Source organism: Motacilla alba, chromosome Z (assembly GCF_015832195.1).
Source record: "Motacilla alba alba isolate MOTALB_02 chromosome Z, Motacilla_alba_V1.0_pri, whole genome shotgun sequence".
NCBI classification, from domain to species: domain Eukaryota; kingdom Metazoa; phylum Chordata; class Aves; order Passeriformes; family Motacillidae; genus Motacilla; species Motacilla alba.
In genome coordinates, this window is record NC_052046.1 from 33,502,195 (window position 1) to 33,525,630 (window position 23,436).

Consider the following 23,436-nt stretch of genomic DNA (forward strand, 5'->3'; position numbering starts at 1 on the left):
TCATGCTGTCCTGCTTCATTACTTCTGTTGTAATTTGACTGGCATTATTATGCTGGGGAATAAACAATAAGCAGTTAGTTAAAGTGGTTGGTAATCATGATAAAGTTAAAAAAACTAAACATGCAGGCGATCTTGGAAAATAAAGCTCTAAGCTTAATTTAAGAATGTAGTATTAGAGCACTTAAACTGAATCAAATATTGAATCTCTTGACTGAAGAGGAATTTGTTCATAGGAACTGTTAATCTGTGTACTGATGACTGCTGCAATTGTATCATGAGTTGTTTGGGGAAAACTGACTCAATTTTGAGTTTTTGCTGCTGATATGCTTCCTTTAATAGGAAAGTTGAGCTGCTCAGTTATTAATGTAAATATGCTAATATTTATGTTTATGTGAATAAACATAAATGGTAACACCTAATTTATTTTTAAGTGTAGTCCAACAAAAATTATAAATATGTTGCTTGCAGTTTTTCTTGTTTTATGCCAATTCTTTTCTAGGATTTAGCTTAAGGACATGTACAGGATTTTCTGAATTTAAAGTAATTTTTTCCCCTGGAGTAAGTGCAACAGATCTGGTAAGAATGGCAGCCGCATAATAGAGTTACATGATAATGTTTCTGAGAAACAGTATTTACTTGCCATAAGAAGCCTGGTTGTACGCAGAAATGTATATTGGATTTGTATTGTGACATCACACAGATTTCAGAGATTGTGGGCGTTGTGAGACATACGATAGATAGCTATAATTGTGAAAGGAAGACTGATAAGACAGTTCCCTGAACAAAGTGAACGTTAGATAAATGGATATTTGATTTGATTAATAATGATTACAATAAAATGCATCTCTAATTCTGTTTTAGTAATGTAAATAACTAAAGAAGATTTTTTTCTTTGAAGTAGATCTAACTATTTTATTACTTTATTTTATTTATTTTATTACTGGTTCTTCTTTTTGCAAACATATTCTTATATTTGAAAGTAAGAGATGTAGTCCAAGTGTTGTGGTGATATAGTGTCTCATTCTGTGTTTAGAGTTTTATAGTTCGTGGCTGATCATGATTTCAGTAGCATTGAGGTGCTGTGTTTCCAGAGACTGTGTGACCTTCTGTGTATGCTGCTTTGGCTCAAGTCAGAATATGCTACCCTGAGTTTTATAATCGCTTCCTTTGAGAGGATTCAAACCAGATTCCACAGACTAGCTAGGGAATATTTGTATTTGTGGCAGTTTGTTAATTTGTATCCTTGACAAGAGTACTGTGAAAGACAACTGTTACTGCAAATCTTCCAACTAGTTTAAAGTATTTGGCTTGTGTCCAATGAATTGACACATAGGAAAATTATGACTGCAAATAAAAGGCAGTGTGGTATAAGAAACTGAATACATGACACCATTATCTGCAAGAGCAGTTTTGTGTATTTTATTGTCATTTTTGTTCTGATTGAACAGATTCTAAGCAATAGTATATAATGCAGATACCATCAGTCTGTTTCTTGACTGGTTAAGAGAAAGCTCTAAAACGAAATTGGTATTACAAGAAAGTGAAAAACACTGGAAAGCTACTTACTAGCTTAATAGCTTTACAAATTTAGATTGTATTGTATAGAGATATTTTGCTAAAATACAGCTCAAAGTTAAGTCAGTGGTAGATGAGGTTAAATGGAAGTGTTTTTGCCGTTGAACTGTGGGTTGCATATCCCTTTGGCTGTCTCTGCTGCCCGTTTATTAAGTTAATTTTTTTTTCTGAATGAGGACACAATTGAAGCTATGATGTAATACCTGTGTCAAAGCAGATAAATGGAATGTTTTCCTTAAGATACAAATGCATTTGTGCTAGTCATGTATATTGCTGTAAATAACTGAACAACATGCAGACTCAAGCTTAAATCAGTTTTAGTGATGAAGTTCTTGAAAAAGACAGCCAAGATGGATAATGGTCCCAAAGCAGAAATAGCTTATTATTTTCTTTGTTTTAAAGAGGTTTGGCAGATACAGTTTAATCTACTAGTCATTTTTTTATCTTTTCATCATTGTAGGGGAAGTCAGATGTGTCAGCTTTAAAAACTTTCTGGACATCGTGTACGTAAACATGGTGGAGTATTTGAGTGAAAATTAAAGAGTATAATCCATAAATTCATGTAACTGTTTTAGGGGGCTCTCCTTGCCCCCCTGCCCTTCCCACCCCTCCTTCTCAGTGGATAGTCAAGTACTTTTGTAGTGTTTGAACTTGGTTTTAGAGACTAGAGATGTACAGCAGTAAATATTTTAGGTGACTAATGAAAGTTAGCTTTTATAGAAGAAACTGGAATCCAAGTGATGTTCACATATTTAATTTGTCAAGAATTCTTTGATTTTTGTCAAGAGTAAAATAGGATTAAAATCATGCTGGCTTAACATGGATTTACAATTTTATGACAGGGAAGTCATCTAAGTATTGTAGATTGCTTTAGTCAATTGAAGCTAATTGCTTTAGCCCACTCAAATGAAAGTGTTTTACTTGTCAATGAGTATAGATATCTAGGGATACAGAAATATGACTCGTACCTTTTGAAAAAAGGATTCTATTTTCAGAGTTTTAAACTTAGAAATGAAAGATGTTTAAATATTAAAGTAACTTAGTGGGAGTATGTGAATCTACTTTTTTTGATCACATGTAAGTTTCCTTTTTGAGGGAAGAAGAGGATGTTATATGTAACTTTTAGTGACAATTTGTGTGACAAGCATTGAATTCTGCTTATAACTGGGGAGGGGTACTACTTTTTAAAAAGGATTTTTAAGAATGGGGAGAAGATCTGTCAGGGTACTAGAAAAGATTGAATGGTAATCAAATTAATTGTTAACCAAGAAACCGAAGACCAGTGGCTTCTTTAAATTCACAGCAAGACAACTGGGATGCGTCTTAAAAGCTCAGAGTATTTCCTTCTTTTGTTCTTCAGTGGTTTGAGCTAGAGTTATTAAAAATGCAAATAAAATACATCCTCTTAATTGGCAATTAGTAGCGGAATATCTTGTCAACAAAATAGGAGTTTTAGCTTAATTTTCTAAAAATCAGAGTTTTTTTGTTCTTAACCGATACCTTTTAAAGGTTTATCTAAGAGAGCTTACATTATCTCTCTGTAGTGGGAGTAAAAGCCTCATATATGTTTTTATTAGTAGCATGTTACTTTCTGACTTCTGGAGATTTAGAGACATGGAGAAAGAATGTAGGTAGCAGAATGATACCCCCTTACTGCTTTTAAGTAGAAGTACTAGGAGTGCTTTGATTAAGAACCAAAGCCCCTAACATTTGAACTGTTAATATCAAATTATTTTATCAACATGGGTAATTTTATAGAGGATGCTTCATATGCACTGCAGTAGTTATTACATGTTAAACACAGTTTTGGGACATTTTGGAATTCTCATCAGAGGATCAAGTGTTTTAGGTATATTTCTGATAATTCAGGATGGTATTTTTAAATTGAAGAACAGTATCTCATTCCTTATTCTGATACAGGATGTAATATGATCAGTGCTTCCTCATTAGTAGCAATAAGCTACTTCTGTGAAGTCTTTCTGAAGTGGGTACTATTATGCATTTTAAGCGTATTAGTATAGAGATGGGTGTGATGATTCATATTGAAAACCAAATTGTAGCTCAAGTCTTCTGAAAACTGAACAATGAAGCTGGATTTTTGGGGTTTTTTCTTTAAATATTCTGACTTGTAGGAAAATAGATTAGTGAAAAACCTCTTAAAAATGGTGCTTTGATTTGACATTAATTTTGCTAAAGCAGTAATTTGTATTTTTCTTTTTACCCAGAGCTGTAGTGAATACAATTACAAATTACACTGCCCTCAGTGTAAGTGTCTGTAGTAAGGTATGAAAAATTGAAGGCTTCATGTACTTTGGAAAACACTCAGGATTAGGGTTACATTTGACCTACAGAGAATGAAGGTGAAATCCAGTATTTCATTAAAGTGTTCTGAAAACAGGTTTGGTACTTCTGTGTAGTGCATTATTGAAACATTGGACACTGTAGAAAAAGCTTACAGGAAAATAATACATTTTCAGAGTATTAAATATTTGGAATAAATGGAAGAGAGGATGTATACTAAAGAACAAAATACTAAAGATTTGGAATAACTAGCTTCCCTAAGTAACAAAATTTATTCTGAATTGAAAGATGATGCTGAATGAGGAAGATGTCCTGTGCATGTAAAAAAATACAATATGAGTAAAAGCAATTATATCAAGTTATTTTTAATTAAATAGACACACAATGCATATTTTACTAAAAGGTGGAAGTAAAATTGGATCATAAGGCTTTAACTATTTGTATTTCCAGACTTCTGGATTGCCTGTCGCCCTAAGGCAGGTGTTCATTTAAAACTGTAAAGTCCAGACTTAATGTATCATTACACTCTTGGGTTCATTAATCTCTTACTGATTTTTTTTTAAAATGATTTGTCTAGATAATAAGGTGGTTTTATTCCTAAAGGTAGGAATAGCCTTAATTTAAGAAGTTTAATTTAAGTATATTTTTTTGTATAAGGCCTTATTTAAGCCTTCACAGCATTTCAAAACCCTGTTTCAATTTATGGTTACAAATCTTAATAGAGGGGTTCAAATTTTAACTTTTTATAAAAATCTTGATATCTTTCACAAGTCTAATATGTAATAGTACCATTTTCATTAAAATTTTTGTGACTATCGTCAATATTCTTGTTGTGTCTTTTACCTGTAGTTTTTATGAGGTTTATTTTTGTATATATGTGAAAAATGTATTTTTAACTTACGATCAACTTCAAAATTGGGTAGGAATTGTACTGCTATGTACCTTAATCTTATTTAGCCCCTTATCATTACTTTGTATTTTCATTTTACAGATGGAATACCTCAGGTTTATTATTTTGGCCCATGTGGCAAATATAATGCTATGGTGCTAGAACTACTTGGACCTAGCCTGGAAGATTTATTTGACTTGTGTGGTAGGACATTTTCTCTTAAAACCGTTCTTATGATAGCCATACAGTTGGTAAGTAGAATAGATGTTAATTTGAGTGTTCACTAGAATAACTAAATCAGTCTTCAATGGATTAAATGCTTACTTCACTTAGGAGATTTGCACTTCTGTTTTAAATTGGTGTTGGTGGTATTTAAAATGCTTGTCTTACAGTTTAAGCAGGAATACTCTTACATTACTTTCATTTACACTGTCCCAGTTTTTCCGGTCAGTTCGTAAATGTAATTACTTAAGGATACTTAATGTGTAATTAGCTCACACAAGCAGTTGTATTATGAGACTTCTAAATAGCATTAAGTGTTTTTTCCTGGGCATTTTTACAAGAAAGAAAACAAACAAATTGAAAGTTCCCCAAATCCTTCCAGAAATTTTAGCACAAAATTACTCAATGAAGAATCAGTCTCTTTTTTTGAAGATTTTCTTATTTGGTTCTGACTTCAGGGTGGGTGGAATTGGAAAGAAGGACAATTAAGGCTGTGCATATTTACCAGATCTCCACCTCTCTAAATAGTGATATTTTTACTTGTAATGGTTAAAAATAGCCATTTAAAACTTGGTTGTAGTTGTATAACAGACTCCAGCTACAGACGTACAGACACACTGAACTTATTTATAGCCAAAATGACCAAGTTTGTTTTTTTTTTTTTAAATGCTCTAGTCTTCACAAGTCCAAAGATCAGCTTTATTCAGTACTTTCTGTTCTTTTTCTGAATGTGGAAATTTTGATAGAAACCAGTCCAGCTAGACTGGACTAGGACTTTATATGCATAGTGATGAATTTTCAGTGCTTCTCTCAGTTATATCTTTAATATGTAATAGATCTACATCAATCTTTGCTGCTTACTGCTTGTTGACGTAATTTCTGGTTTTACTTTTAATGTACACAAAACATACTTGTGCCAGCTGTTTTGACAGACAAAAACTTCTGTTTTGTGTAAGATTCATGACTAATGTCCTGTGTGAAAGTTTCCAATACAACAGTTGGTGTATCTGCTTTGGAAAAGTGTACAATTTTCATTGACTTTAACTAGGAGATACTTCATTTAGAGCAATATTGGTTTGGTCTTAAGATATTAGGAGGGGTGATTTCTTCTATGTATAAAGCCAATGTAAGATACTTAGCTTTTAACACATTTTAATGTGACAACCTGAAGCTTAAACTAAACTTCCTTGTCTTTTTTATTGCAGATTTCTCGTATGGAATATGTCCATTCAAAGAACTTGATATACAGAGATGTAAAACCTGAGAACTTCTTAATAGGACGTCCTGGAAACAAAACCCAGCAAATTATTCACATTATAGACTTTGGTTTAGCAAAGGAGTACGTAGATCCAGAAACAAAGAAGCACATACCATATCGAGAACACAAGAGCCTTACAGGAACAGCTAGATACATGAGTATAAATACACATTTAGGAAAAGGTATGTGTGCAGAAACAGCTGTGATTTGTCATAAACCATTTTGCTTTCAAGTTTCAGTCTATAATCATTAAGAACTGCAAATTTTGTGTATTGTGCAAAATATAGTTTGGCCTTATGGAAATACTGTTTATGGGAATAATCTTTTTTGAATCTCTAATCATCTTGATCATGTCTTGGGCATTGTCTCTTTGTTAGCTTTCCTTAAAAGAAAGACGAGGTGTGTCTTTTTGTAGCATAATACCTTCACATTATAAGTATACCATGGCAGGGTGAAGTGTCCAGAAAATAGATGTGCTTATTAAATTCACAAAGTCAGTAGGTTGCAATAGCATGGATAGCATTTTCAATGCTTCCTTGCTTTTCTGATCTCTTTGAAATGCACCATAAAACAGTAAAATAGCTTAGAGAAGATGCTGATTTCTCGATTTTTTTTTTCTTAAGTGCTTACACTGTTAATAAGGCATTGTCAGAGTCATTAAAGGTTATGCCAGCAAGCTAAAGAAATTACAGGATGTATATAAATATAAAAGTTGTTATTATTGAATTAATAAATTCACCTTGAGAAAGGTAGGAACACTCAGATCTTTTTTTATTACAACTATAGATAGGTTTTCTAGTGAAAACAGTTAGTTAGACCCCTCTGAATCTTTGTAAGCCAGTTGCTTATCACTGCATGGTAATCACTAATTAGGTTATTCTTTGAATTGATCATAAAAACATTGCACTGTTAATAACTGTTAATACAGCAAATGAGAAACCACTCACACTTCTCAGACAGAAATAAGGTGCTTTATCAATAAAGCAGAGCCACGGAATCACTTACGTTAGAAAATACCCTTAAAGTCACCAAGTTCAACTGTTAACCCAGCACTGCTAAATCCACCACTAAACCATGTCCCTAAGTGCCACATCTACAAGGCTTTTAAGATACCTCTGAAAATGGTGACTCATTCACTTCCCTGGGCAGTCTTTTCTAGTGTTTGAGAACCCTTTTGGTGAAGCAGATGTTTCCAATATCCACTTTAAACTTTCCTGTGGCACAACATGAGGCTTTTTCCTGTTGTCCTATTCCTTGGGAGAAGATGCCAACCCTCACGTGGCTACACTCTCTTTTGAGGGAGTTGTAGAGAGTGATAAGCTCTCCCCCAAACCTCCTTTTCTCCTTTTCTGAACACCCTCAGCTCCATCAGCTGCTTGTCATAGGATCTGTGCTCCAAACCCTTCACCAGCTTTGTTGCTCTTTAGTGGGCATACTCTAGCACCTCAAGTGTAGAGTTTGAGGTTCTTAAGTCTAATTTTTGGAACTCTCGTTCTTCAGATAAAAGAAATATCCACTATATTTTTCAGGCATAAAGGGTCATGTCAGCTTAAGGTAACTGCAACATTTTTGACACTGGGCTATCATCTCCACTAGCAGGATAGACTTCTATTTGTTACAACATTTTCAACAGTGGTACAACCACTTTTAAAATCAAATAATTTTTTTACTCCTCCTTAAATAAGAAGATTGCCCCCAAACCTTTTAAGAAAAACAAACCAAAATGTAAAACTAGTAATTACTTGAAAAGCAAACTGAATTTTGATTACATGTCTGATATTTACACAGTGTCATGGTTTGACGCTGGCCCAATGCCAGTGCCCCCATGAAAACCCATCTTCCCCTGGTGTTTGCTGTGAGATGCGATCAGAGACAGAGCAAAGCAGGCCTCCACTTGTAAACAAAAGGGAAAAAAACTTTATTATCACACAATTATACAATGAACACACAGAGCAGAATGGAAACCTTTCAAACATTTCTCCTCCCCTCACTCAATTCCTCACAGAATGACACAAAACCTTAGATCTCTTCTCAGTCCATCACCTTTCAGATAATCAACACAGTCCATCTCCACCCTTCCGACAATCACCTCTCATTTCATCAAGGAGAGAAGAGCCCCCTTGCGCCACAAGTTTCCCCGTCACTCAGCACCACACGTCGTGACTTCTTCCTTCCATGTTCAGTGCTCTCACCACTGCACATGGACTAGAGCTGCTTTTAGGGTTTCCCCTTTCAAGGATGCCTTACCCAGTTCCAGAAGAGAACGACAGTCTCTCACCTTTTCGGGACACCAGTCCCCCCAATATTTCACCCCCTGGGGCCGAGGGGTCTCACCATCACTCATCACCTGTCGTCTCCGCTCACATCACTCCTTTGGCGCCACCTCCTCCTGTTCGAGACACCAGTCCCCCCCAATATTTCACCCCCTGGGGCCGAGGGGTCTCACCATCACTTCTTTGGCACCGCCTCCCCCTAAAATGCAGTCTCTGTATTACAGGAAAGATTCTGCTCATGGCTATATAAAAAAAAGTCCAGCCAAAAGCCACTCCATCATCTCCTCTACCTAGAATTTCCTCAACTTCTCTCCGTCGTTCTTCACTTGCACAGCTCTCATCACACTTCTATATTTCCTCTCATCCGTCTCTCTCCTCCTTCAACTCCCGGAGGATCAGCATTTGCCAGGTTTCCACCGTCCCACAGAAGGGTTAAAATCACAGTCTCTGTTCATCTCGAACTCCCACACCAGCTCCGCACTCTTCACTGGGCACGCTTCCCATTGCCCCCCCACTTCTCTTCCTCGGCCAGGCCGGTACTATCAAGTTCAAAATAGCACTGGCACCTCTCTCTCACTCTCTCTCTCTCCTGAGGAAGGGGGGGCTGCCCGCTGCCTCTCTGAGTTCCTCCACCCTTCCATCTCTGTGGGGAACTCACTCTCGTCCGAACCATCGCCTCCCGTCCTCTGCCCGAGGCTCCGGCCCACCTCCCTCGGCCGCATGGCTTTCCCCTCCCCCGCCCAGCCCGCAGGTGGGCAGGGGAGGTCTGAACTCCTCCACCGACCGAAACCAAGAGAGCGATCCTCTGGGAGCTCTCGCTTTTAACCTCTGTGTTCTCAGAGGCGGATCTATATCCTCAATGGTCAAACCAGGTGCCAATATTCACATCTGGGCACCTATTGGTTTGACCACTACCACCTCCCAAAAACTCATTTCCTCTCAAACCACGACACACAGGATGTGGGTTTTTTTGTCTAATGGTAACTTGTTTAATCATAGAATGGTTTGGGTTGGAAAAGACCTTAAAGATCATCAGTTCTGACCCTGTTGCCATAGGCTAGAACACCAGGTTTCTCAAAGCCTCATGCAAATTTGCCTTGGCCAGGGATGAGACATCCGCAGCTTCTCTGGGCAAGGTGATTCAGTGTCTTGCTACTCTCACAATGGGGAGTTTCTCCTGAATTTTTAATGTAAACTTACTGTCTTTCAGTACGAAACTGCTAATCCTTGTCCTGTCACTACATGTCCCTGTAAAAAGTCGCTGCATAGCTTTCTTGCAGGCTCCCTTTTGGTACTGGAAGTTGCTGTAATATCTCCCTGAAGCATTTTTTCCCCACGCTGAACATCAGCAACTCTCAGACTTGCCTTCATGGGAGGGAAACTGCTTGGATGTCCTCATGGACTTGCTTGATCAGATCCATGTCCTTTGTATCTTGGGGACCCCAGAGCTGGATGCTGCACTGCAGGTGGGGTCTCACCAGAGCAGAGCAGAGGTGTAGAATCCTCTCTCTCGTTTTACTGGCCTCACAGTTCTGGATGCAGCCCAGCACATGTTTGGCTTTCTCGGCTGTGAGCGCATATTGTGGGGTCATGTTCCACCTCTCATCCACCAGCACATGGAAATCCTTCTCAGGGCTGCTCTCCATTCTCTGCCCAGCCTGTATTTGTGCTTGGATTGCCCTAACTTAGGTGCAGGTCATTGCAGTTCTCATTGTCGTGTTCACACAGGCCCACCTGTCCAGGTCCCTCTGTGGCATCCCTTCCCTCAAGTGGGAGGTTCTGTTGACAGCAGCACATGGCTAGATGTCATTGGCAGACATGATGAGGGTGCTCTTGATCCCACCGTCCATGACACCGGGAACCACTGTTACCCTGCAGTGGCCCCAGTACAACCCCTAAGGAACTAGTGTCCATTTGGACAGGGAGTTCTTGACCACGATTTAAAGTTTGACCACTCAACCAGTTCCTTATCCTCTTGTTTCATCTGTCAAATCAGTGTCTGTCCAGTTCAGAGATAAGGATATCCTGTGTTACAGTGTCAAATGCTTAGCGTATATCCAGGTAGATGATGTTGGTTGCTTTTCTGTGCACCAACATGTAGTTGTGTTGAAGGCCACCAAATTGGTCAGGCATGATTTACCCCTACTGAAGCCAGGTTGACCATCATCAGTCATCTCCTTATTTTCCATGTCCCTCAGTATAGTCACCACAAGGATCTACACTGTGATCTTGCTGGGCCCTGAGGTGAGACTGACAGGCCTGTAGTTCCTCATGCCTTCCTTTTCTTCAACTTGTAATAATAGGGGTTATCTTCTTGTCTTTTAGTGTGTGGAATCTTTACTGGGCTGTAATGACTTCTCAGATGTAGTGGATGTAATGGGTAGTATCTTTGCCTGAGACTCCCTACTCATAGATGCGTCTCAGCAGGTCCCATGGACTTGTGCACCTTCAGGTTCCTTGGATGGGCTCCAAGTTGATCTACAGTGTTCTTCATTCTGCCAGTCCCTGCCCTTTTCTTCCTCTGACATGAGTGATGTGACTGGAATACATACCAGGGAAGATGGATGCCAAAAAGTAATATAATGTTCCCCAGTATCCAGTCTAAATTTTCCTGTGGCACAACATGAGTAATTTTTTGCCTCAGCTTTCTCCGTATCCCAGGTCTCCTGTTTCCTTCTGGAGAGATCATGCATTTTTTCTAGTTTTCCTTTTGTCACCATCTTACTTGTAGAAGCTCTTCTTGTTGCCCTTGACATCCCTGGCCACATTTGATCCTGTCAGGGCATTAGCTTTCTTAAGCTGATCTCTGGCTGCTTGGACAATTTCTCTGTACACCTGCTAAACTACCTGTCCTTGCTTCCTTTCTCTATGTGCTTCCTTTTTTTCCTTTGGATTCATCCAGGAGTTCACTGTTCACCCATGCAGGGCTCCTGATGGTTTTTGCTTGACTTTATTGGAAGACAGTGCTCCTGGGCTTGGAGGAATTCATGCTTGAATATTAACCAGCTTTCTTAGGACCCTGCTTCCCTGCAGAGCTTTATCTCATGGTACTCTGCAAAGCAGATCCCTGAAGAGGCCAAGCTGCATCTGCTGAAATTCAGGGTACTGGGTTTGCTTTGCTCCCTTCTCACTACCTTTAGGATCTCAAACTCCAGTATTTCATGATCACTGCAGCCAAGACTGCCCCTGAGCTTCTCCTTCCCCACCAGCCTCTCCTTGTTGGTGAGACCAAGGTCCAGCATGGCACATCTCCTTTTTACCTTCTCTGTCACTTGGGGAAGGAAGCTATCATCAAGGATAACTTACTGGATTGCTGATGCCTTGCTGTCTTATCACTCCAGGAGATAACAGGGTGGTTGAGGTTCCTCTGTGAGGACCAGGGCTTGTGAACATGAGGTGGTTCCTGTATATCGGTAGACAACTGTTAGAGATGAGTGTTTGAGATCATTTAAAAAGTCATCAGCAAGAGTATCAGTAAAAACCTGATTTAATATTAAGCAACTACAAAGTTCTTTGCAAGATTAGCAAACTTACTAGTTTGCCACTACTAGGACCGCTGCTTACTAGTCAGAGTCACCAAGGAAAAAGCGAAAACCCCTACTAAAATCCAGTCAATCAAAACAGAAATGAACTGAGAGCTGTCCAGGGCTCTGTGTGTGTGTTTAGGTGCGTGTGACAAGTGACAAAAGGATAGTGAGGGCAAGTATAAAAAAGAATACAGCCTAAAAGCTTAACATCACTCTAAAGTATTTAACCTTAACTTACACCTTTACTTAATCCTTAAACTTAACAAATCAGCATAGGAATTAACACTTGACAGCATTTAACCTATCTTATAACCTAACCTTACTTACAAGCCTAACTTTGATATCCAATATACTTGGTCATCTAAGAGAGCAGCATTTCTCCCAAAATTTGCGGTAGCATATGTGCATGTTTATGCACATAGGCAGAGTCAGTGCAAAGTACTTGTCAAAAAATTTCCCTCAAACGCAGTGAAATACTCACTTGGGGTGCTTTTGCATCTCTTCATTGCACAAAGAGTTGAGCCTTGAGGAGTAGAGTTATTTATGGAGGGGCTTGACAGCGGGCTTGCAAGCAAAGCTGAGTTAATAGAAGAAATAACAATTCATGATTTTTGAGTGTATCCATAGCAAGGAAGCAGACAAGGCCATCTGCGTGAAAACAGGTTAGAAAAGATACATGAAAATCTTTGTAAGCTAAACTACTTAAGTAGTAGTATACATAAGTAGATGTGTATAGATGCGTATGTGCCTTATTAAATTTCTATAAAACTTTTGCCAATTATATTGATGTTAATTGGTTTGCACTAATGAATATAATAAGTTACTGTGATGTAGTTAATGACTTAAGATCACACTTATCACACTTGGTTAAGAGTATATAAGTTAGAGAACATGCAGAATAAAACCTTTTTTCTTCTTGGACCCTGATCACGTTTGTGTATGTCACGTCCAACCTAATGGTGACAGGTATTGACTTATAATTAATTTTTGTTCAGCAATCGTCTGAGTAAAGCAGACTTGGGAGTTTGTGGGCTCTGAGAGGCCCAGGTCAGAGAGAGGTTGCTGGGCTCAGCTTGCTGCAGACCAGAAGAACTCAAAGGTTCTCATTTGAGACCACTGTTTTATAGGGTCACAAGAGAGTGGGCTTTAGTCATAGTAATGTTTCATTCTGGCCACAGTGTGGGTTGGCACACAGTTGAAAGTATGAGAACAGAGATGTTATGCTATGCAAGTGAGAAAAATAGTGGCCAAGGCTGTTCATAAAGAAGATGTGAGCTTGTTAGACAGCAGGGACTCCTGGGAGCAAAGGGTTTCTGATAAACTCAAGAAAAGCTGAGCCTAGGTGCTGTTTGTCAAGCTGAGACCTAATGAGCTTTTTTCAGATAGCAGTGTGGCCAAGAAGGGATGAGGGAGGGATGCACCACCATGAGAACTCAGCTGCTCAGTCTTCCTGGCTGGTGGACCTGTGGCCACCTAGCCCTGCCCTTCCATTAATCGTTCCTCAGTAGTTCTCAGTCAGCTTCTCATCCATCCCCAGACAAAACTCCATACACTCAGCTGGCTGTTGCCACAGAGGGTAACATTGCCTCCTGGTCTCCCTTTCCTCTTCTTCCTAAAGAGCCTGAATCATTCCATTCCAACAATTTTTTTATGTTCTGTGATATGTAGTATATTTTTTAATTCATGCAGTGAGACATACAGAGCGCTGAAGGTCCTCAAGCTCTGTGTTTACAGAGACATGGCATATAGGATACAGTTATAGGCTTAACTCTGAAAATAGTGGTAATAACACAATTTTTTAGGGTGGTATTTTTAGTCTGTAGATAATTTCCTGAATGGTCTGACAGCTGACCCTTGTAAAAAAATGTTTTCAGTAAAGAGGGAAGCTGTCAGGTTCACATTCTCTTAGAAGTTATTTTTGAATATATCTCTATTGACCTGTAACTTTATCTGTTAGTGAGTATGAGTAAGGAAGGATGTTGTCCTTGAATAAAAAGTGTGTTTTAGGATCCACAGTATTTAAAACTATCATAACAAATGCATAGCTATTAGAAAGACTTTAAATGTGTAATCAAAACTTGCTCAAAATCACCAAAGCCCACTCTTTTAAGGTGAATATAGGACCTGATCACCCTGTAGTCAATAATCTTTTGTTTCAGGAGAGACATTTGATCATGAATTTCTGGTAATTTTGTGCCCAGTTGGGAGTTTGTATCTGGAATAGAAGGTATTTTGTCTATGTGAAGAATAACGTGGCTTTATTAAGAGAGCTATTTGAAGGAAATACAAATACTCTGCAGCCCTTACTAGCATGTTGCTGGTGCCCTACCTTTCAATAAGATCATTTCTTTTAGAGATAAAGTTACTCTGCTTATTCTCCAATTCACTTAATTTTCAGGAGGGGACAGTGAGATTACGGAGAGTGTAGATTCTGACTGGGAGGTTAATTAAGACAAACATCTGCATCTGTAAAAGTTCTGCAATTTTCTGTGTTTGCTGAATATGTTAATTGGTAATTATTTTGGGATTTCTCTAAATTCAGAAGAATAGTATGTGAAAGTGTTGTCAAAGTTATTTGGCTACAGAAAGCATAATCACATGGCATCATAACTAACTGTGATCAAGCCATCTGTAATGCTTTCTGGGGAACTACCCATATCCTTGATTGTATTGGTCTTTTCGTGATAGTGCTTAATTATTGCAGAGGCAGGGGTTAGTTATCGTACAATGAATACTTGAAACTCCTCTGGGAATGAAGCAAGTATGCTCTTAATATGAATAGAAAGGCCAAATGAAGCCAATTTCTTTAAACAAGTACTTATCCTCAAACAAAACTAGGAGAACCTCATTCTTAGCTTTAGTACATGTGCTCTCTTGTCTGAGCTGTTACAGGTTCTAGATTAAGAATTAGTTTTGCAGGGGCCAGACTCCTTTGTAATCTAAACCATCCATGAATAATTTTACATTGGATCAATTTTAATTAACTTATTACTGCAAGAACAGTGAACATTTGGTCCTAACGTTTTATTAAATCCTAAAGTTCGCTAAATCATGAAGTTTTTCCAGTAGCTCAGAAAAAAAAAAATCCCTTCTGCATTTTTGAGAATGATTTCTTTCAGCAAGATAATTTGCTTAAAGTGCTGTTGAGATGACCTGCAGTCTGCATCTGCGTCTTTCTGGGTTTAGCTGTGTTCTTAAGCAGTCCATAGTACACAAGATTGCCCTCACATGCTCAGTTTGGTTTCAAGTACTTTATACCTAACAATTATTTTTATATAATTTGGAAGCTAATCTTCTAAATGCAATGTAAAAATTACACAGATGGAAGTTTCTAATAATATTTGCATTTTGTTTCAGAGCAAAGTAGAAGAGATGATTTGGAAGCATTGGGTCATATGTTTATGTATTTTCTCAGAGGAAGTCTTCCATGGCAAGGTTTAAAGGTATTGGGTTTTGATATCTGCCTCTGTCCTGTTTTCAAATCATCAGCTTTTATTGACATGTTTGGAGTTTTTTTGAATGTGTGTCTGCAAGCTGTATAACTTCAGAAGCTTGTTTGTTCTTCTGTCACAGGCGGATACATTAAAGGAACGTTACCAGAAAATTGGAGACACTAAACGAGCAACTCCTATAGAAGTATTGTGTGAAAACTTCCCAGGTAATGTCTGCTGTTATAATGAAAATGTTGTGTCTTGATTTATAAAATAAAAACGGCATAGGTAATTGCTGGGGTTTAAAATTACAATACGTGTAATAGATCATAGTGTCTTAGGATGGATCAGGTTGGAAGGGACCACAGCAGGTTGTGTGCTCCAATCTCCCTGCTCAAGCAGGGCCATCCCAGAGCACATGGCATAGGATTGTGTCCAGATAGTTTTTGAACATCTACAGTGAAGGAGATTTCAGAACGTCTCTGGGTAACCTATTCCAGTACTCAGTCACCTGCACAGTAAAGGAGTTCTTTGTGTTTGGGTGGCACTTCCTGTTTATCAGTGTCTGCCCATTGCCTCTCCTGCTATTGCTGGGCACCACTGAGCAGAGCCTGGAATTCATCCTATTGACAACCACCCCTTAGATACTTATATGTATTAATCAGATCCCCTCTCAGTTGCCTCTTTTCAAGGCTGAACAGGCCCAGCTCCCTCAACCTTTCCTCCTATGAAAGATGCTCCAGTCCCTTGATCAACTTGGTAGCCCTTTGCTGGATCTGGTCCAGGAGCTCCGTGTCTCTCTTGTATGGAAGAACTCAGAAATGGACATAGCCACTGAGTACAGGGATGGGCTCACATCCCTTAATGCACCCCAGGGGGTCTTCTTGGCCCCCCGGGCACTGCTGGCTATGAAGAGCTTGTTGTCCGCCAGTACTCCCAGGTCCTTCTCTGCTGAGCTGCTTCCCAGCAAGTTTGGCCTCCAGCCGGTGCTGCTGCACAGAATTATTCTTCCCCAGCTGCAGGACTCTACATTTGCATTTGCTGAATTTCAGAATGTTCTTCTGTGCCCATCTCTCCAGACTGCTGAGGTCCTCCTGAAGGGCTGCACAGCCCTCTGGGCTATCAGCCACTCCTCCCAGCTTTGTGTTGTCAGAGGAGGCCTCTGCCACTTTGTCTGAATGATCAATGGATAAGTTAAACAATACTGGGCCCAGACAGAAGAATTATCCTTTGAAGCAGCAGTAAGCTAATGCTGTTGTTCATCAAATATAGATTCTTCTAATGGAAACATTAAAAAATACTGTATGTGTGCTTACAGTGATAACTAGTCTGCACTTGTATCTTCACACTGAAAATTTTGCAAGCCTCTTCAGCTGAAATCTGGTATCATACCTCTATTAAAAACAAGCTGCATTAGAAACGGCTTGAACTAATATTTAAAACAACTTGTAAGTTTCAGGTGTCACTTCTAGGTCTCTAGAAGTACAAGGAGAATCAATGAGGTGTTGGAAAATTGGACAGAAGGAAATAGGATGTTTTTTAAAAGTTGTGATAAAGTGCTTGGAACAGGGGACATGTGTGACATGGATATGATTTTTCCAAAATATAAATGAATGCCTTGGAAGGTAATAAAAATATCATTGATAGGCAAAGTGGATTTGCTGAGAGTAGCTCATTACTAATGAAAGGAAATCCTGTCCACAGTAGGCCTTAGGGACACAAAACTGATGCTTTATGTTGTATACCCCTTTCTTTATCTTTTCTTCGTCATTGTAAAATTGGTTGGAAAGAAAGAAGAAAGTAGAGGCATTTCTCTCCACACAGTTTTGCCCACTGTGCATTAGAATTGGAACATTTAACAGAAGATCTCAACAGGTAACATGAAGGAAAAATTAGTGGGGTGTTACTTGCTAGGATATGTTTGGAATATGGTAGTATATCTCAGAATATGATATCATTTCAAAGAACATTATTAAGTAACTTTTCTTTCTGGTAATTCATGGTGAACAACTATTCAGGTTTTATGGTGAGAAGTACAAGTTGCTTTAAAATGAAATAAGATGGTGGAGATTTTTTTGAGTTCCATTAAAACAGGTAATGGCATATGTATATATTTCTTATTTATCTAGAGGAAATGGCTACTTACCTGCGTTATGTAAGAAGATTAGATTTTTTTGAAAAGCCAGACTACGACTACTTAAGAAAGCTCTTCACAGACTTACTTGATCGGAAAGGCTATATGTTTGATTATGAATACGACTGGATTGGCAAACAGTTGGTGAGTGCAGTTCAGCTGTCAGTAATATAATGGGTTTTTCTGTGATCAGTTTTGAGTTTCATAAGACATGTTCTTCTCTAGGCTGTTAATAGAGCTGTGAACAGCTGCTATTACAAGCCCATATGCAGATGCATGTTCTAACATTATCTTTTGGCTTGAGTGCTTCATATCATTCTCTTTCCAAATGTGCTCGTATTATCAAAGTACATCTTTGCTCAATCCAAAATGAGGTGGTAGAAATTCAGATTTTTTTTTTTTTAGGGAACTTAAAAATTTTGCAAGTAATTGTCCTTACTGGGTGAATTTTTTTTGTTCCCAGTATTTTTAAAATGCCGGGCTATACATCTGCATGAGTTATACTCTGGATTTTTATCAGTTCACTGTGATGAAATACTGCACAGTTCATTGAATATTTCATTGTGGTGCCTCTAAGGTTTCAGGAAACACTCTGTTTGTACATTTTAAGAAATTGTAGAGGATGGGGTTTTCTTCAGCTTCTCAAATTTTTTCACTTATTTTTATTATGTAGGGAAGGGAGGGCTAATATGTATATATTTGACCAGTTTCAGATTATGCTCTTCACTCTTCTCTGTGTAATTCTGAAAGAATGGTAGCATTTGTTTTATTGCAAAATGTATTTTTCAGTGTTTAGTATTAAAAATTGCTTTAAGCTTTTGATGAGGTTTCATCAGAATGTCGTAACTGCTAACTGCAGAAAGTATCAGCCTAAAGTCTTTCAGAAAATTAATGTATAATACCTAGAATTGCTACTTCAATACATTCTGTAAGTAATGACTTGCTTTTTTTCTTGTTGGTATTAGTAAATATCTAGTGAAGCTTCTGCTTTAATCTGATAATTTTGTGTTCTTTGAAACTGTCAGATTTAAATACTATTTTCTATTACAAACCAGTAACTTTTGGTGAGACTTAGAAATTTATTTTTTTTACCAGTTGCTACATATTATTTATATTTGTAGCCTACTCCAGTGGGTTCAATACATTCAGACCCTGCAGTGTCTTCAAACAGAGAAGCATATCAGCACAGAGACAGAATGCAACAATCCAAAAATCAGGTAAACTGCTCATGTAAGATTATCAGCATTACTATGTCTTTTGTCTAATGATTTGTGCTATGTTTTTTATTAGAACTTGAAAATAAAGTTGACTCTAGGTTTTCTTTGTTTTCACTTTTAAGTAGATCTTTGGTAAAGTCTGCGTGTGTAGAGATACATAAATATTTCCTAAAAGCTTGCTTGATTGAAGCTGTGACACAGTGTAGTGAATCAGTAGTGAATTTTCTCTCTACTCACACTTCTTTGTTCGCTGTCTCTCCTCCATACACTCTTTCCTCTCTTTCTGTTCTGACATGTATGTATAACATTTTCACTTTTATTTAAACTAGGCTAATGACTTAGGTGGTAACAACATTAGGCATTCAGAGCTGTGTTAGTTCACCAGAGCAAAATTGGAGGGTTGTTTTAGTGTGTTTTCTTACTAAGAATTTTGAGGTTTAGGTACTTCAGCTCTGTATGACAGTTTTTATGAAGGTGTGTGTAAGTACGTTGATAATGTTGAAGTGCAGTCTATAGAAGGATTGAGTGTGTAGTGCTTCTGTAATTTTTAAAAATATGACAGTTAATGCACAAATTGTTTGTTTTAATTTTTTTTTCTTCTTTTACATAAATCCTAATACATTCAAAAATGATAGTCAACAGACCATAGGGCAGCTTGGGACTCACAGCAAACCAATCCACATCATTTGAGGGCTCACCTGGCATCTGACAGACATGGTGGCTCTGTACAGGTATTTTCTGCTTCTTTGCATGACCTAAATCAGTTGTTTTGCATTACATAATACTACTTCCCTGTAATGTATCACATGATTAATGTTTTCATACTAAGATTGCTTATCAGTGATGGTTAGAATACAGCTATTATTTATTATTTCACAGTTTGATTGCCAAACTGAAAACAGGTGCTGAAACTATGGAACTTTTTGTTGATGGAGTATTTCTTGCATGTTGATGGAATATTTCTTGCATGTTTCTCCTTCTTTCTTAAAAGTCAGACATAAAACAGTTGGACTGTCTTTTTTACAGAATATATACTTTGCTCAGGGAAAGCAACCGAAGTTTATACTTTAAATGTGTTAATTCTATTAGCAACTGAAACCCACTATTCACTGAATTCAGTGTTGTTCAAGCCATGTTTTTTGTTCCTTAAGTAAACATCAAATTAAAATGCTACTTAATGATGTTTGCTTCAACTTCACTCCATTATTCAAATAGTAATTGACTAGAAGAAGTGTTCTCAGGGCAGCACCTCACACATCTCAGTGAAAAAAATCTGTAGAAACCAAAAGTTATTTCTATATTATTAGTTTATTTCATCTTCAAAGGGCTCTTTTCCTGGTTTGTTTTCAATTTTTAAAATTAATTTTTGAAATTTTTGATGTTTCATTTTTTGAATGTACTTAGGTGTGAAATAGTTGGAGTGATGTGTGAAGAATTAATACTAAAGATTCAAAATGCCAAGTGTGGAGTCTACATGAGATTTTGAGCTTTGAGTCCAAAATGAAAATGATTCAGCTTTTTGAAGTTTTATCTGGGTAGGGTTGTGTGTGGAAATTGTTTGATGCATTTTTGATTATGACAATCTAAGTGACATATGTTCCTTCTGAAGTTTTTGGTTTGGAAAAAGATTGTCATGTCCTGAAGAAAGAATGAAAAATTCAGGGTACAGAAAACAAGGCTGCAGACCTGTCAGTGTAATAACAATCTCTAGATTTTGTTGATTTAGAAACAGCTGTCATATGTAATGTAACAAAATCTAGTAGGTGACAGTTATTACAGCGTATAAATATAAATTTGTAAGTTGTTCTTCCCATTACCAAATGTTTAAAAAAGCTTTCTTTTCCCATATTTTAGGTTAGAAAAATGCACACTGAATTAGTTAAATTACTGTTAGTAGAACTTTCAAAGTGTCAACATATGATTCTGTTGGCAATTGTGGCACTTCAGAAACCTTTTATTCTTTGTCAGGTAAAATGTAATAATTACAAGAAATTTTCTTCTGTTGTAAAATATGCTAAATACCCTTCGAGGAAGGGGAGAACATTTTCTAGGAAATAACACAAGTAACGCTAGTATTCCTTACTGTTAGTATAGTGTTGTTTCTATCCTTTTCCTCACAGGATACAGGCAGTCTGTCTGAGTTCAGATAATTTAGATCTGTTGAGGCTAAGCAATTGCCACATGAATAAAAGCACTGTGCAAAACTACAGCCGTAGTCTGTGTATTTGAAGATCAAATGTTGTGCAGCAGGATGTTTTCATATTGGATTGCTTTTTGTTGTGGAGTTGTCATGCTTCCTTATTAAGAGCACTTATAAAATCACATAGTATCTGCAGTTATGCTGTGACAGCCCCTTGGTTGTTATCAAATACTTCTTTGTTGCAGGGATACTAACTGAATCATGCTATTTATTAAGTTGGTTCATTAGCTAGCTACTTTAGTAGGATTCCTAATTGCTTTCAAGGTGACAAATACTAAAAATCATACAGGAAATTGTTCAAAAGTAAAGTTGTGTGTGAGGTGTGAAATTAAAGTGTATTTATTTTTTTTGTGATGTTAGTGAGCCATTGCTCATCTTTGAGATCAGTTTTATTAATTTTTCTGCAAGATATGAAAATCTGTCAGATTATTTCAAAGTGACAGTGGAATGTTTTTAGGTCAGTCATCTGTATTAGTCATCTGTAATACTACTGCTGATGTCATCTCTTAGGCTCATTTTTAGGTGATTATTAAAATGTGCTAGTGATTCTTTTCTGTGACATTAACATCGAGGGAACTGAGTGGTGGAGTATATGTTTGTTAGCATACAATTGTACGCTCTTAGTGATAAGTTAAAGTGGGAACCATTGAGGTTCAAACTGGTTTGTTCATTAACAGATACTGTATTTTTTGTACTAATTTAATTTTTCCTAGACCCTAGGCTTGTATTCAGAAGATCCTAATGTGTTTAGACATGTCTAATTTTACTTTGAAGAATCAGTTAAGTTCAAATAGTACTAGGAAATTGAGTTTAAAGGGAAGATATCCCTCAGTCCATTTTTCTAGTTCATGCAGACTTATTAATGATCAACTCATACCTTCCAGCAGTTTTTTCAACAACTTTTGTGCCTTTGTTTTCATAAGTTTGTCTCACTTCTCAAAATGTCAGTTGTACAACACTGAATTACTTCTTTCTCTGCATGAGCTGTAATCTGCTTGTGCACTCATGAAGATGGTATTAATCTGTTCCATTACTTTTTTTTCATCACTTACTAACTTGATCTTCTTCCTCTTATCTTTTCTCTTTCTTTTTTTCCCATTGGAAAATTCTTTAATAGGAGGTTAGATGGAAAGATTGGGTTCAAGAGTTCCCAGTAAAGTACTTAGGAACTGCTTGAAAGATTTTTGTATTTGATGTAAGGAGTTTTCAGTTGCCAGATTCCTCTCCTTCAACAAGTCAAGATAGTAAAGTGTTAGATGAAACAAATCAATTTTGCTAAACTTTTGTGAACTAAAATGGTATTGTGATACCTTTTATTGTTTTGTCTTTACTGAAAACTTTTTGAAGGTAAAATAACCTTTTTAAAGGTAAAATTTTGTAGTATCACTAATGAATTCCTTAGAGGTGTAGACTGGCTTTATTTTTTGAGTGGAGAATTCAGTTACTGAGATTATTAATGGAATTAAGGGTTTTTTTCCTATGTTCCAAATTATTGCAGTTCTTTGTTGTGATTTGAGTAATGAAAATCAGCAACATTTGTTTTTTATGGCAGACTTTCTAACTGATTTTTGAACATAGCAAGTAAAAGATCAGTTTGTGTACTATTCCAGAAAAAAGTATAGAGACTGAAGATATAATGTCACCATTTAGGGATTTGGTATTTAGGCTTAACTGCATCTTGTTATAAATGGCCTTTGTCAACCTTCCAGAGGGCCATGTATCTAAGAATCAGTATATTTTACAATGAATGTGTCATTAATGGGTAGTGGGTGGAATTTTTGTTTCTCTACCTCATGGCATAGTGAGTATCAAGAAATAACCAGTGGTGCCTATGCTTCTTTCTATAGATGCTCTTCATATTAAACTTTTAAAGAACTGATTAAATTTTAAGGAACTAAATTTAAACCAGGATGAAGTTATAAAAATGCTTAAAGTAGTTTTAGGTTTTCAATTTAGTGGTTATTCTCCCATTTGAAAACAGGTGAGTAGCTTAAGTTAATCTTGAATATTGCAATACTTCTAATTTGAAAATTTTAAAATACTTTTTTTTTTTTTTGAAATGTAATTATGTTACTATTCTGGGAAGAGTGTTCATATACATTGAGAATTTTTAGATGCAAAACCATGACTTAAATATCCTAATTTTTTACTGTGGTTGTGTTCAAGTCTTCTAAGAGTTTATATGTGTGTCTCATTTTTTTTATCAGGCTATTGATTTCATCATGGGAAATCCATTCCAATTTGAGTCACAAGTAGAGAAATTAAATTTAAAGTTTCTCTTAAAGCAAATTTAGTTTAATGTAGCTTCTCTTGCCTAAAGTTACAGCTTTTTATGTGGATCTACTGTGATGAATTTTCATTGTGGCTTACTTGTGGTACATTCTGGCTACAGAATTTGGTGTACCACTC

The 23,436-nt window shown here is 37.1% G+C and overlaps 1 protein-coding gene across 17 annotated transcripts in view; it reads left to right on the plus strand.

Annotated features, from left to right (window-relative positions):
* Positions 1-23,436, plus strand: part of CSNK1G3 (casein kinase 1 gamma 3) — an 87,596-nt gene that overhangs the window by 38,659 nt on the left and 25,501 nt on the right. For 5 of the 17 annotated variants that reach the window (XM_038123450.1, XM_038123441.1, XM_038123445.1 and 2 more), the window contains 7 exons: positions 4,868-5,016; positions 6,193-6,427; positions 15,403-15,488; positions 15,619-15,703; positions 17,606-17,754; positions 18,732-18,827; positions 19,463-19,558. In XM_038123450.1, the coding sequence (XP_037979378.1) occupies positions 4,868-5,016; positions 6,193-6,427; positions 15,403-15,488; positions 15,619-15,703; positions 17,606-17,754; positions 18,732-18,827; positions 19,463-19,558 (896 nt within the window). Of the gene's footprint in view, positions 1-2,035; positions 2,079-4,867; positions 5,017-6,192; positions 6,428-15,402; positions 15,489-15,618; positions 15,704-17,605; positions 17,755-18,705; positions 18,828-19,462; positions 19,559-23,436 lie in introns of all 17 variants that reach the window. The other 12 variants (XM_038123437.1, XM_038123436.1, XM_038123438.1 and 9 more) reach the window with 5 other exon arrangements.